Source organism: Sinocyclocheilus rhinocerous, unplaced genomic scaffold (genome assembly GCF_001515625.1).
Source record: "Sinocyclocheilus rhinocerous isolate Xijiao unplaced genomic scaffold, SAMN03320098_v1.1 scaffold447, whole genome shotgun sequence".
Classification (NCBI taxonomy): Eukaryota; Metazoa; Chordata; class Actinopteri; order Cypriniformes; family Cyprinidae; genus Sinocyclocheilus; species Sinocyclocheilus rhinocerous.
The window spans coordinates 175802-189760 of record NW_015648653.1 but is presented as its reverse complement, the minus strand read 5'-3'; the positions used below and the strand labels follow the sequence as shown (position 1 = coordinate 189760).

Sequence of the window (13959 nt, the reverse complement as noted above, 5' to 3'; positions counted from 1 at the left end):
GTTAGATAATGGGATTTTTATTCTAATTTATTTTATGATTTAAGCGCCACTTTAACTTCCCTTCTTTTCCTTTGTCTTGTTTGTTTAACTTGTTGTTCCTTGGGGGCAATAAATCTTTCTTATAGTGCCCAGGAAACAGTCCTCATCCTCCATAAAATGTGCTGTACACATCTGAATATTTGGGTTGAACTGTTCTGGAACAGTGTTGTAAATATAACTTAACCACTGATTTCTAGTCGTGTCCTCTTTTGGAAGGCCAAACAAAGTAGTAGTACACGGTGGGCTTGAGTGAGAAACGGCCGACGTGCTTGAGAACGGGGCGGCCGGTGGATTCGACGAAGGAGCGGCCGGCGGGCTTGCGGCAACCACATGTGACGACCCCGGGCTGGACTCCGCTTCATCCACGGTGAAAGCCGATCCGGCGATCCACAGCGCGAAGTTGATGTATTTCCTCAGCGACCAGCACAGATCAGCTCTAGGCATGACGAAGCGGATATCGTCCTCTTTTGGAAGACCAAACAAAGTAGTTTCGCTTTCACAACGAAACACACAGTGTCTCCACGACATGGCGGCGAGAATAAAAGTTACGCCTTCTTTTTTTTGCGTGAACATTTGGGCGGTGTTATGCAAATCTTCCCACATAGTGTGGGGGCGTGTTAGAACGAGCCATTTTAGGTAGGCGTGGTTGACTCTTAACTTTTATAAAGAATATCTCTTTGGATTTGAGACTTTAGTCTTTGCAACTTTACAGATCTTCTTTATGCACCAAGAGCTTGTAACACTCCAAAGAGAAAGGAAAAATTTAAATCGCATCATATGACCCCTTTAATGTAGTACTACCTATTACTTCCTGCATAGTTACTTGTTAACAACGGACCATTATTCTAAAGTGTTACCTAGTTTTGCTATAGAAAATCTACAAATTCACAATCTGATTACATGGAGCAGCAGCAGGAAGCACAGGTTGTCTTGGCAACCAGATACACTGCTCACGAATTACGGCTGCGCTTCTATTTTGCCACACTAAACAGCAATAAACACGTTGAAAATAATACACAATAAACATGTCTGTCAAAACGATCTCAAAGGAGGCTTTTATTAAGCAAATCAAGGAGTGAATTACTCATCCACTGTTTAAAAAAATATTTTAGCTGGGTTTCCACAGGCAGGGTCACAATTATCTACAGTGTATGAAGCTAAAGGTTTTTGGGTTAAGGTTCATAATGTAGAACATTTTTAACATTGTATGTGTATGTGCACAGGTAGCTAGAAAACAAGGAATACAGCTGTTAAGCTAATAGTCACATTTAGCGGAGTGAAAATGTGCATCTGCCCCCATCCAACCTGACAAAGCTTGAGAGGTGGAGAGGCGAGGTGAAGAATGGCAGATAGTTGCCAAATGATGATGAGAAAAGCTGTCGCATCAAACAAAAAAAGACTTGAGACTGTAAAGGTGCTTCAGCGAAATATTTAGTTAAGGTTATGAATACTTATGCAATGTACTTATTTCAGTTTTTTTATTTTTAATAAATTTACGAAGTTGTGACAATTCTGTTTTGTCAGTATGGTGTATGGAGTGTAGATTGATGTGGATAAAAAGTAATTTAAAGCAGTTTAACATAAGGCAGCAACATAACAAAATGTGAAAAAATGAATGGGGTATGAATGCTTTCGCAAGGCACTGTATGGACAAAAGTATTGGGACACCCCCTTCTTTAGAACAGAAAAAGGCCCTTCCAAAACTGTGGCATCAAAGATGGAAACATAATTCATGTATTTAAAAATTGTATTTCCATCTTTTTTGCCACAGTTTTGGAAGTGTCTAAAATGATTGTACGCATATGTACAAGTCATTGGTGTTTGGCGATTAGTTTTTTTTTTAGTTTTATTGAGTTTTCCCAGTACTTTGGGCAATATAGTGTATGTTTGGTGCGGTAGGGGGTCCAACCTCATATTCTTTCAAAGGCCCAAAATTGCTAGCGGCACCCCAGGCAGTATCTACAGCATGCAACAAATCCATGAAAAATGCACAAGTACACAAAAAATACACAAACATCATTCTTCCATGAGAATGTCTAGTCTGAAGTCTTTACACACATGTAACACTTCATCATTTGCTGGAGGTGTGGTTTATCATGGCTAACAGCAAATGCTGGGAACCGCAGTTACCCAACACCCATTCATTATGAGGAAAATGAAGAGGAAAATCCAGCAGATTTGGCTGTTTTTGGGGAAAAAAAATCTGATTTTTATTTTCTGGACTTTTAAAGTTGAACTTTTATTTCAGTGTAGCACTATTGAGACTATTTTGAAAGCTCTCATAGAATTTAATGGCTATTTAACTTATCAGCTGTTCTACACTTAAAATATACTTTAATTAACACTTTAATGAAGTTTGTTAAGAGTTAAATTTAGTTCAGTTTGCCTCTCACATTATATTCAAAACCACTTATACCTAATGATTAATTCTTGTCATGGAATTGTCACGCCCTAGTAATGCCAGATTAAACCTGATCTGTCAACAGCCAGACATGACTCACAGCACACATATATAGAAGCCCAACTCACCCCCCCAAAGACCTCATGTGAGACAAGTCCGTTTGGTCATCAACTTTACTGACGAGCCCCAACAGCTGCGGTTTGAGTCTGGCCTCTCGGCATAAATACTAGGACACTGGCATTTGGTTCCTTTTATCCATGCACAAGCACAGTGCTGCACAGAGACCTTAAGAATCAAGAACGAACTGGGCCAGGTTTCTGTTCTGTTCTGTCAGGGATTCTTACACTGAGTGTAAGAGATAATCTTGTGTCATTTTTCATTTTATTTGTCCATTAGCAGTGGATACTGGACAAAATGCAGAAGGAAACCAAGACAAAAATCTTGTTTTTTGTGATCATGGTAGGCTCAGTGTGCATGTTAACAGCAGTGGTGACAGACCACTGGGCCGTGTTGAGTCCTCGAGTGGAGAACGTAAACACAACATGTGAGGCAGCCCACTTTGGCCTTTGGAAACTTTGTAAGAAATACATCTATATTGAGGATGAGGAATTCGTTGGTAAAGGCTGTGGACCTATCAGCTTACCGGGGGGTAAGTGACAAAGTGAAAAATGTTGATCAGATAAACAGGACTCTCTGGATCTCTTGCTCGATATCATATAAAGACTTTGCATAATGATTATGTAATTGGTTTATTATTATTATTGTTGTTGTCTTCACTTTTTGAGGTAAAGCAGGTGAAACATTTATTTTTAAAGCATCGAGGCTAGTTAAAGTGAAACTGGAGGCATCTGATTGAAATCTAAATGGTTTAAATCAAAACATTTTCAAAAGTTTATTCAAAAGTTACAAGTTTGAGAGCACGTATTAACATAAAATTGTTAGGTGTATTGCTTCATGCTAAATTAAATAAAGTCAAAACTTGGTCACAGCTGCGTGGTAACTTTAAAATAATAAGGTATTGTGTCTAATTAGATTAGGCTATTAGCTAATCTTTAATCTTTCTATTTTAGATTTCTATTTTACAATACCATATATAGTGTAATGCCAATAACCAAAGCAGTTAGCAAAAGATACATGTTAAACAATATGGCAAATGAAAAATGTTATACTGTAAAATGGCAAAGAACAAGTGCAAATACCACTGTATTGCTAAAGAAAAAGTATCTGTAAGACTGTCCTTTACTCTCATTAACAACTATTATATAATGTTTAACAAAGCACTATATATGCATGTACATGATTCAATATGAATATAAAAATATATAAAGTTAATCATATTTCTAATTCTTCATAACTGTCTAATAATGGCTTTAGGTATTACCGGTATATAATAAAAATGTTTGTGAATGTTAATGATTAACTAATTATTTATCAAAGTGTTAGAGAAGAATTATACAGGGTTTAGACAGAATTATACAGGATCAGAATAGGATTAGGGTTGGCACTGTATCTCCATAATTTATCCCTATCTTAAAAGCTGATGATCTAAAGGTCTGTTTTACATGTCTGAAATTATTTGTTGACAAACTTAAATTGTGCTTATATATGATGATGATGATTATATTTGTACAAAATTAACATAACAATTAAAATAATGGATAAAAAGGCATGGATAGCATGCCCTGCATACATGGAAAGTCCTTCAGTCATTTATTAGATAATTAGACAATTAATAATTAGTTTGTTAAGAGAATGAATGTGCAGAACTGTAATCTAGGCAAAGGGTGGCTACTTTGAAGATGCCAAAATATAATATTTTTATTTTAAAAAGTGTATCAGTTTATATATATGTAAGAGATTTTATTTATTTAACAGTTTTAGTCTATCCATTATTCCCACACATCCTTTTGTTTAGTTTTTTAGTTTTGTTTGTTTAATAGTTTTGATGACTTTACTAGTTTGTAGAAAATAGTGGATAATAGAAGAAAATAGTAATAATAAAGAATAAGTAGATACAGTATGTCCAAACCTTTGATTTGTAGTGTTTGTATTGCTCACAAAAACAGTTGTAGTACTAATAAGAGGACCATGCCATCCCACAGTAGTCACACATTTTACATGACGTAAACTAGACTAAATTAGACTACTAATCATTTTAACCACAAGTTAAATATTTAAAGCAAAATATTTGTTTCCTCCAAACTTTGCCCAAATTTACCCACTTCCTCCTTCCAATGATTGTGCAATTGGAGAGTCTTCACACAGAGAGATCCTTAGTCTTTTAGCCCTCACTCAATCCATAGTCTTCTAGCCCCCAGTCAGGCTCATAGCTGGTCTGCAGATCTTCTGGGATTTCCCTGTCTGTGGGACTTGTTTAGGTGCTATGACAACTCCGGCATGGAGATCACTGCTAAAGTGGGAAAGCTGTAAGCAGAATGACAGGAAGTGCCTAAAAGGTGTGGACTATCAGTGACTCTGAACCTGACAGACAGGAAGTAACAATGCCTTGATTAGAGAGGTTAAAAACACACACACAACACACACACACACACACACACACACACACATACATATATATATATATATATATAGAGAGAGAGAGAGAGAGAGAGAGAGAGAGAGATAGTTATAGATATATATGTTTGTATGTATAGTGCAAATATTGACAGATACAGTTTACACAAATAGAAATAGCAGTATTTTCTTTGCTCTAATTATATTGTAAGATGCTATTTATACTATACTTACAGCTATAATAACAACATGGTAATAATGATTATTATTGTTATAATTAAATGAATTAATTACATTTAAAATGAAATTATTAAAATCATAAATGTATGCTGCCTTCATATACCTAAAGCCCCGACACCTAACACTAACCATATTAAATATGCTGACCAGTAAAAGTGTAAAAAAAAATATATATATTTTTTTTTTGCCCCAAACTTGAATTCAAGCTTATACTTCAGCTTGAATTTAACTATTTAATTTACTTTTTTAAACACGTTAAAACATAGCAGCTGTGTGAGTGCGTGTGTGACTGCCCTTGTAAATGTAGTCAGTAAAAGCTATAATTAGGCTGTGTAAATAGTCAGCTGTCTCTAGAGGGGAGACACTCTGAATTTAAGAGCGGTACAATTACATTACTGTGACTGACGGTCACATCTGAGAGAACAGTATAGATGCCTGCCACCTTTTTCTCAACACAGACACACCTATTGGCCCTCAAATAATACCCTTTTGACTGTGGCCCAAATCATCAGGAAACTCTATAGGGCAAAATTTAAACTTATATTATACTAACAGTGACATATTTTTTCAGAACATATCAAGATTCCGCTGATCTATATCTGTAGTATTAGTAAATATAAAATAAATTACTTGACTTGAATGCTTCTTCCTCTCCATACTTTATTGGCGCTGCCTTGCAAAGCAGTTCAAAAAGAGGCATTGATTTTATTTGAACAAGAGAGGATGTGGTGGTACAAACTGACAGGAAGGTTTGAAAGTACAGGATGACAAAAACCTTTTACAGTCATCACTTTTTAGATCAATGACAGTTTCAGGGAGTGCGTGACTATTAAAAAAATAATGTTGCGATTAGCTTTGCTCTGTGTCATATTAAACAAATATAAACATAAATTATCTTGGACAAGTGATATGTGCCTGAGAGGCTGTTTTTGTGCCAATCATCGCATCAATACAAGGCACTTGATTCTACCGTTTGCTTTTTATTTGGCACAACATGAAAGAGTATCTCAACATGCCACGCTGAACTACAGCAATATATTTTGTCAGTCATCATGGGAAAATATAGTTGTGAAACCAGACCTACATCTCATCAGTCATTTCTTTAAATAAAGTAATACCATTCCAGGTGAACAACACCAGACTGGAAGATTTTGTTACAAACCCTTTCTCCCTTTTTTGTCTCATTAAAGCATTGCAATCTTGTCTTCTGCCTCATGTGTTCATTCTTTGTCACACTGGCAGCGTCATGCAGCCAACTCTGAGACTAACAGTTGTCAAATAACTCAGCATTTATATTTAGCTGCTCGTGAAATTACATGAGATGTAAAAAAAAAACAAAACCTCTGCAGTTGACACTTAAGGCAACAGGTGACTCACACAAGAATTCTTGTGAGGGGCTGAATAGCCCCATGCTAATAATAAGACACTGATCAGCAAAATTGTTTTATTTATTTATTTATTTTTTCAGAATACAACATATATTTTTACTTAAACATTGTTATATTAGGTTTCTTTAAAATATATAATAAATAATAATATACATCTTTTTTTTTTTTCAGAAATCAACTGCTCTTACTTCAGACACTTCACACCAGGGGAAGATTCTGAGATCTTTGAAGTTAAAACTCAAAGAGGTGAGTTCATAGTCAAACCAATACTAGCCTGAACTGACTTTACATTTTATTGTATTGGTTGGAGAATGCTTTTGTGCACCATTACTTCTGCTATATGTACTTTAAAGGGTGATGAAATGGGAAAGAGTCATAGGTATAGTGGACAGTTATCCACAAACTAAATTAAATGTTTATAAAGACTTCTTAGACAGAGCTCTGAAGCATGATCTATTATCATATTATATTTGAAAATCATTGTCATTGACATGTAGCTCTTGCTGATTTCTCTACTCAGAATACAACATCTCAGCAGCTGCCATAGCCATCTTCAGTCTTGTCTTCATGATTCTGGGCACATTGTGTGTGTTGGGTTCCCTCAGAAAGGGAAAGGACTATCTGTTCAAGCCTGCAGGCATGTTCTTTGCTTTTGCAGGTAGGATGGAACATCTAATCCTTCTCTTACAAATAATTTACATTACACACTGCATTTTAGAAAATGACCTTACCGAAAAAAAGTATTTGGACACTTGTTTGAATTGATAACAATCAACATTTATTTTAAGGAAAGATAGCACAAATACACTTTGCAGTTAAAACATTTCATAAAAGAAAAAAGAAAATACTTTTGAGGCCACTGTGCATTGATTTTCATGTCTTTTCTGTCCTCAGGTCTGTGTGCTATCATCTCAGTAGAGGTAATGCGTCAGTCAGTCAAGAGGATGATAGAAAGTGAGGACACTATCTGGATCGAGTATTACTATTCCTGGTCTTTTGCGTGTGCGTGCACGGGTTTTGTCCTGCTCCTCCTCAGTGGAATTGGTCTGCTGCTCGTCTCCATGCCACAGATGCCTAGAAATCCCTGGGAAACCTGCATGGATGCTGAGCCCGAACAGATATAGAGCAGGAATTCCAGATGCCAGCAGGTAAACCATTGTCTCACAATATATCTAGACCTCTTGGATACAATGTCAGAGCTTGACAAGCAGAGGTCATAAAATTAGCTCAGTAACTTCCTTTTCCCCCCTTGCATACTGGCACTGAAGAATGTAGGTGTGTAACACACCCTTTTACATCAGACCATGCCAGCAAGTAGCCAAGCTTTTTGATCTTTATATTATTATTATTTACATACTGTATATGTAACATTTCACATTACAATGTATTAAATCTTGGAAATGTAATATGAAGAGTGCAGCTGGCTTTATGTTGCTAGAACTTTGTGCAATTATGCTGTACATTAACAGACATACAGGGAAAGTTTACGACTCTGGGATGGTTTAAATGGAGAAGGGTTGCAGGAGAATTGTGATTGTGAGCATATTGAAAGATTGAAAAGATTATTAACATCTGACTAATATTTTGATGATTATGTATTTGGAAACGTTCATCTGCACTAATTTGCAGATAGTAAATAATAAGAAAATAAATCTCAATATGCAGTGGTGTAATGCCACAAGATTTTGCTCCAGAAAGCATCATTCATGTCCTGTAAATGGATTTATTTTTATTTTATTTTATTTTTTAAGATGTGTGAATGCTACTTTGGTTTTATTAATAGTCATTTTAACAATAATTCTCTTTTGCCTGGGTACAGTGATGTTCTCAACTGCCCTAAACAGAATGTAAATGTTTGGTCTGCTGTGGTTACTGAATGCTTGGCCAGACATTTTGGAATAATTTCAGATCTTGCAGGTGCAAAGAAAATGGCATCAATCTCACTCTTATGTGAAACAGTAAAACTTTCCAAGTCTACAGCTTCCTGAAATGAACCCACAAACTGTGTTTACAAGCTTGAAATGGAATGGCGTGCTCATTATTTTTTGAGAAGAATGTGCTTCTGTGATTTATAATTTAGGACCCTCTCAGGAATTGTGGTCATTTTTGGGTCTGCACAAGCCTGGTTTATCTATGAATCAAGCTGTAACCTGTAGATCAGAACAAATCTGCACCCTCTTTTTGGGTGGTGATTCACCCAAACTGCCCTGTAAAAAAAGATCTTAATATTAAATTTACTGTCTATTTAAATTCATCAGGCTTTTTGAAATTAATTGAAACATTATGGAACTTTTTAATCTGGTTCCTCAACAAACTCTTTTATAAAGTTGGCAATAGGATTTAGAATGTGGGGATCAATGTCACTGACAAAACACCAATAGGGTGTCAGATCCATAGCCTTGTGGGAAGTGCTAGGGCACTTAGCTTGTAGTCCCTGCTTGTGGTCCTTTCCTGATCATGTTCCTCTCACTTCTCTCCTATCACTTTCTGTCATTGCTTTGAAGTAACTAAAAAAAAAAAAACACCAGCTGGGTGAGCATACTGATAACAAAAAGCAAAAACTTTTTTTTTTTTCAAATTTTTTTTCTTTTATTTTTTAGAGTTTGTAGTGGCAGTTTGAATTGGTTTTTCAATGTCCTTTTACCACATTCTATGGAAAATTCATAAAAGCCATGTTTAATTTGACAGATAAAGCTTTATAATGATTTCCTTTGATGTTGTTTGCATGCAGAACAAGAGACCATGGCTGTTTGGATCGTGTTATGCTGCCCAACAGAATAAATGTATTTCTGGTCTTACAACCCTATGTCATGTATTTCTAATAAAAAAAAATAAGCTAACTCCCATGTTCACATCAACGTTTATTCTGCCTCTTTTACTGTGATTTATTCAAAAGTGGCATAAAAAGATTGAGAGCTACAAAATTGATTTCATGTACACCTGCACCAGAGGTATTGATGTATTTAGATTGAATTGCATTTACTGTATTTATGTAGCTATTTTTATAGTTTTACTACATAATATTATCTAGGTGTAGTTTAACAGTCATAATTTAGGTTTCCTCCATTTTGTGAATGACAGCTGTAGCTGTCTGATCTGCATGCTAATTATTTTCTTTCATTAAGAACTGTATGAACCACTTATGTTTACCATTCATTTTACCACTTCATAAATTTGATGTCAGCTAAAAGAAAAAAAAAAACATTTGTCAACCAATCATACATACTGTATGTATACTAAAGCAAAATTAACCAGTGAATACTTACAAATTAAATATTATTTCATAGTATGTGATGATGTATCTACTGTGAGTGTCTCAAATGTCTTTTACTCTGCTGAGTCTTAACTTTCTTTTAATGCCATTTTATGCCATTTTCCTGGCACATTTCAGAGTGAATAGAGTTTTGGTAAAGAGAGCTTGACAGTACTGGTCAAAGTCAAGTCACCATTATAAATATAGTGCTTTATACAAAAGAGATCATTTCAAAGCTGCTTCACAGTAACAAACAGGGAAGTAACAGAATGAGTGACACCAACATCATCGAACATAAGATAAATCCAAATTCTATTATAAAGTAGGTATAAATAGACAATAGTGTCATTATTCAGCTCCATTCAGTTCAGTGTTGATTCAGTTCAGTTCAATATCTACGTGATATATATTTATTCCACAAAGAATTAACAGATGTTAGCAAGCTACAATGATTCATGTCTAGGTGTATGGAAAAGTTCTTTGGCGTAGGCCCTGCCCTTTCCAAATTCTGGGCATATATCAGGATACTAATGTAGCAATTGCTGTGTTTGTCCTGAAAGGCTGCAAAACTCCTTAGAAAATTATTTAATAATTGATATAGTTATGTCATGTCATATATAATATATTTATTTTTTATTTTACATAATGATTTCCCCCCCCACATTTGAGTGCATAAAGCAAATATGACACTTTATGTCATATTATAAATGTGAGATGTCATTCTCAAGAGAGATGCACAATGCACCACGTCAGTTGTCCCAGCTACAGACATATCTTTACAAGGGTAATGCTGTTATCTTTTTTATGTAGCACTCAGGGGATTCGCTGGAATCAAGGCTCTAGGGAGATTTCTGAGGTCCTTTTAGACTTTTGGGACGCCAGCTGGGCTGAGGTAGGAACAGAGGAGTCCTATAAGCAGATTTTTCCACTAGAACTTGAAGATGATTTCTATCGACAGACCTTACATACATTATTCATTGGCATTATAGCCTTATTATTATTTCAGTCAAAATTAAAATGATACAATTCTATTGGAAATTATCATTGATTTCTCATGGGTTTGTGGTTAGACCTCTGCAAATGATTCAGAATGCAACAGCACATCTTGTTTTCAATGAGCCCAACTCACACCGATTCTCATCTCTCTGCACTTAATTTATATATATATATATATATATATATATATATAAACTGTGTCAGACTAACTGGGATTTGTCACAGCACTGACATATTGTTGCTCTTTTTCATTGCTTCTATTGTCCTCATTTGTAAGTCACTTTGGATATTCTCATCTCTCTGCACTGGCTTCCAGTCGTGGCTCGCATCAAGTTCAAGACATTGATGCTGGCCTACAGAACAGTCACGGTCTCTGCACCCTCCTACCTCCACTTACTCTTACAAGTCTACATCTCCTCCAGAAGCCTGTGGTCAGGAAGTGAGAGGCCACTCGTGGTCTCATCGCAGAGAGACTCAGAATGGACGCTTTCTTTCACCGTCCCTTGCTTGTGGAATGACCCATCGAGTCTTTAGCCATCTTCAAGAAATGTTGCTAACACTAGCACTCTCTATTATGTTTTTTTTCTAGGTACTTGTTTTCTTTTTATTTATTAAATGTTTTTCTAACATTAGTTATCTCTATTCTTTTTCTATTACTTGCGTTTTTTCTTATTTATTATAAAAAACAATAATAAATTGACCCTCTAAAACTATTTCATTGCTTCTATTGTCCTCATTTGTAAGTCACTTTGGATAAAAATGTCTGTGAAATGATTAAATTTAAATGTAATGTAAATGTAAATTGTGTGCATGTTTTGAAACTAGAAATCCACAAAGCTGATTTGCAAATGCACATGAAGTGATTCACAAACATGTGCTGTGATCCTCAAATGCACATATGAGGGAAAACGCTCTCATGAGCATCAGCTGTCCCCCTGCAAAAGTCCTTAACGGTTTGCGTGGGTCTATGGCAGAGAATATCCTGGCCTCCTTTAGAGCATAAAAAATGTCTTTTTATGTGTGGAAGTGGAGGAGTGTTTCCTAAAATCAACATAAATCCGAGTTCCTCTGAAATAACATCACAGATGGCAAATGGCAGTCGACACAATTTCAACTGAACATGCTAAACATCAAGACACACTTTGTTGTGCTGGACTTTGACAGATGTAGAAGTGGAAGAAATTCAAAGATATCATTGGCTCACCTGGAGCTTGTACAAAAGAGTTGCAGATAGTGCAAGCATAACCAACTTAGTCACCAATATGTTGTATATTTCCTTTAAAAAAAGATAAATCATAAAGGAAGGACATAAAAGCTCATGCAAATAGTATCTCCATTCTTTTACACAATTTCTCTCTCCTTTCTCACTCCTCATTTATGGAACAAATCATCTTATACTCCCACCTAGTGGCATAAAGTTGCGTTTACCACTGAAGTCCATTTTAGGTGCAGATTGTGGTATAAACTGTGGAAAAAAAATGTACAGGTAGATGTTTTCGAAAAATCCACAATAAAGAAATTAGGTAATGTGGCATCTATAGAACATGAGCCAAGTAATCTGAAGATATGATTTTGTGACACATGGTTTCTGAAATATAACAAAAAACATTTAATTCTACCTTTATTGATTGATTGATTGATTGTGTAGTGTTTGGACCAGTCAGACACATAATTATTCATTATATTTAAGGAATAATCCAGCAAACCCCCTCACCCAAAAAAACAAAACAAAAAAAAAAACACTGTGTTAGAGTTCTGTGAACAACCCCTAAAGAGCAACTAACACCCCAAAAAGGCAGAACAGGCCTCTGTTTACCATGGCAAGCAATGACAAATCATCTGATAACACTGGTTTTATTGCTCAATCTAGATTAAAGACCCATCTCTTTAACCTGGCATACACATAACACACTATCACATTTCTATAATTCATTAATTGTTAGGCTGCATTAATTAGGTCAACCCGAACCGGATTGTGAAGATATTTCACTGGAACTTTGTCTTCATCACATCTAGCTTTACTACTTGTGTGTATGTGTGTATGTATGTATTCATGTTCAATGTCACGTGTCAACTGTTGTTAAGAGCGCTGACATTATTGCTACAATTTCATGTAAATAAAAAAGTACCTGATTCACACAATATGTTGTTGCTGCTGTTGTTGTTGTTGTTATTTTAATGTAAATCCCCCCTCCCCCTGATTTCCCCCCTGAATTACTGATTAATACATATTGTTAGAATTTTTTTCTTTAATTTAACACTAGAACTCTCTATTCTATTTCTATTCTATCTGCTTGTTTTCTCTTTAATTATTATAAAAAATAATAATAATTGACCCTCTAACACTAGCTCTGTCTATTCTATTTCTTTTCTATCTACTTTTTATTCTGTTTATTTATTATAAAAAAAAAAAAAAAAAAAACCTTGCTATGTGTACTGTGTTAGACTAACCAGAATTTGTCACAACACTTATATTGTTGCTCTTTTGTCATGTTGATTGTTTCTATTACCCTCATTAAGTCGCTTTGGATAGAAGTGTCTGCTAAATAATTCAATGTAAATGTAAATGTAATGTAATTATTACTTGGGTTTATGCATAAACATACCTAGTCACAAAAAAAATTAAAGCTATCCCATGACTTTATTCACTGTCATTTTTGCTACAATTTCACATGTCATTAAATAAAATAAAAATACCTAATTGACACAACATGCTGTTGTTGTTGTTTTTATGAAAACCTTAATAGAAGGTATGAGATATTGTAAGACCAGGCAAATAGAGGGCTCAAAGCATGGTTCTTTATGGAACCCTTTAAAAAGGGTTCTATTTAGCACCAAAAAGGGTTCCGTTATTGTTACGAGCTGGTACTGTTTAGAACCATTTTTCTTAAGAGTGCAGATGGTGGATCAGCACAGAGAGACGACCTCTACAGCCCTGAATGTCAGCGGAGACCATGTCAACTAGATGCGCCCCAGAGACAGATCCTCTGTGAAGACCTCATCACATCGACAACCATCGGCACAAGGCCACGGGAACCAGACAAGACCTCTGCACCTGTGTTGAAGCCTGGAATTAAACCACGCCATGCGGTATAAAGCGCTATACAAATAAAGGTGACTTGACTTGA

At 35.5% G+C, this 13959-nt stretch overlaps 1 protein-coding gene across 1 annotated transcript; it reads left to right on the top strand.

Moving 5' to 3' along the window:
- The first annotated feature begins 2710 nt into the window (after nt 1–2710).
- Nucleotides 2711–9380, top strand: LOC107710155 (voltage-dependent calcium channel gamma-1 subunit-like). The gene is made up of 5 exons (XM_016514884.1): nt 2711–3089; nt 6754–6828; nt 7103–7240; nt 7477–7730; nt 9314–9380. Exons 1-4 carry the CDS (start codon nt 2855–2857, stop codon nt 7704–7706), a joined length of 678 nt encoding a protein of 225 aa, XP_016370370.1. The 5' UTR covers nt 2711–2854; the 3' UTR covers nt 7707–7730; nt 9314–9380.
- The last annotated feature ends 4579 nt before the right edge of the window (nt 9381–13959 follow it).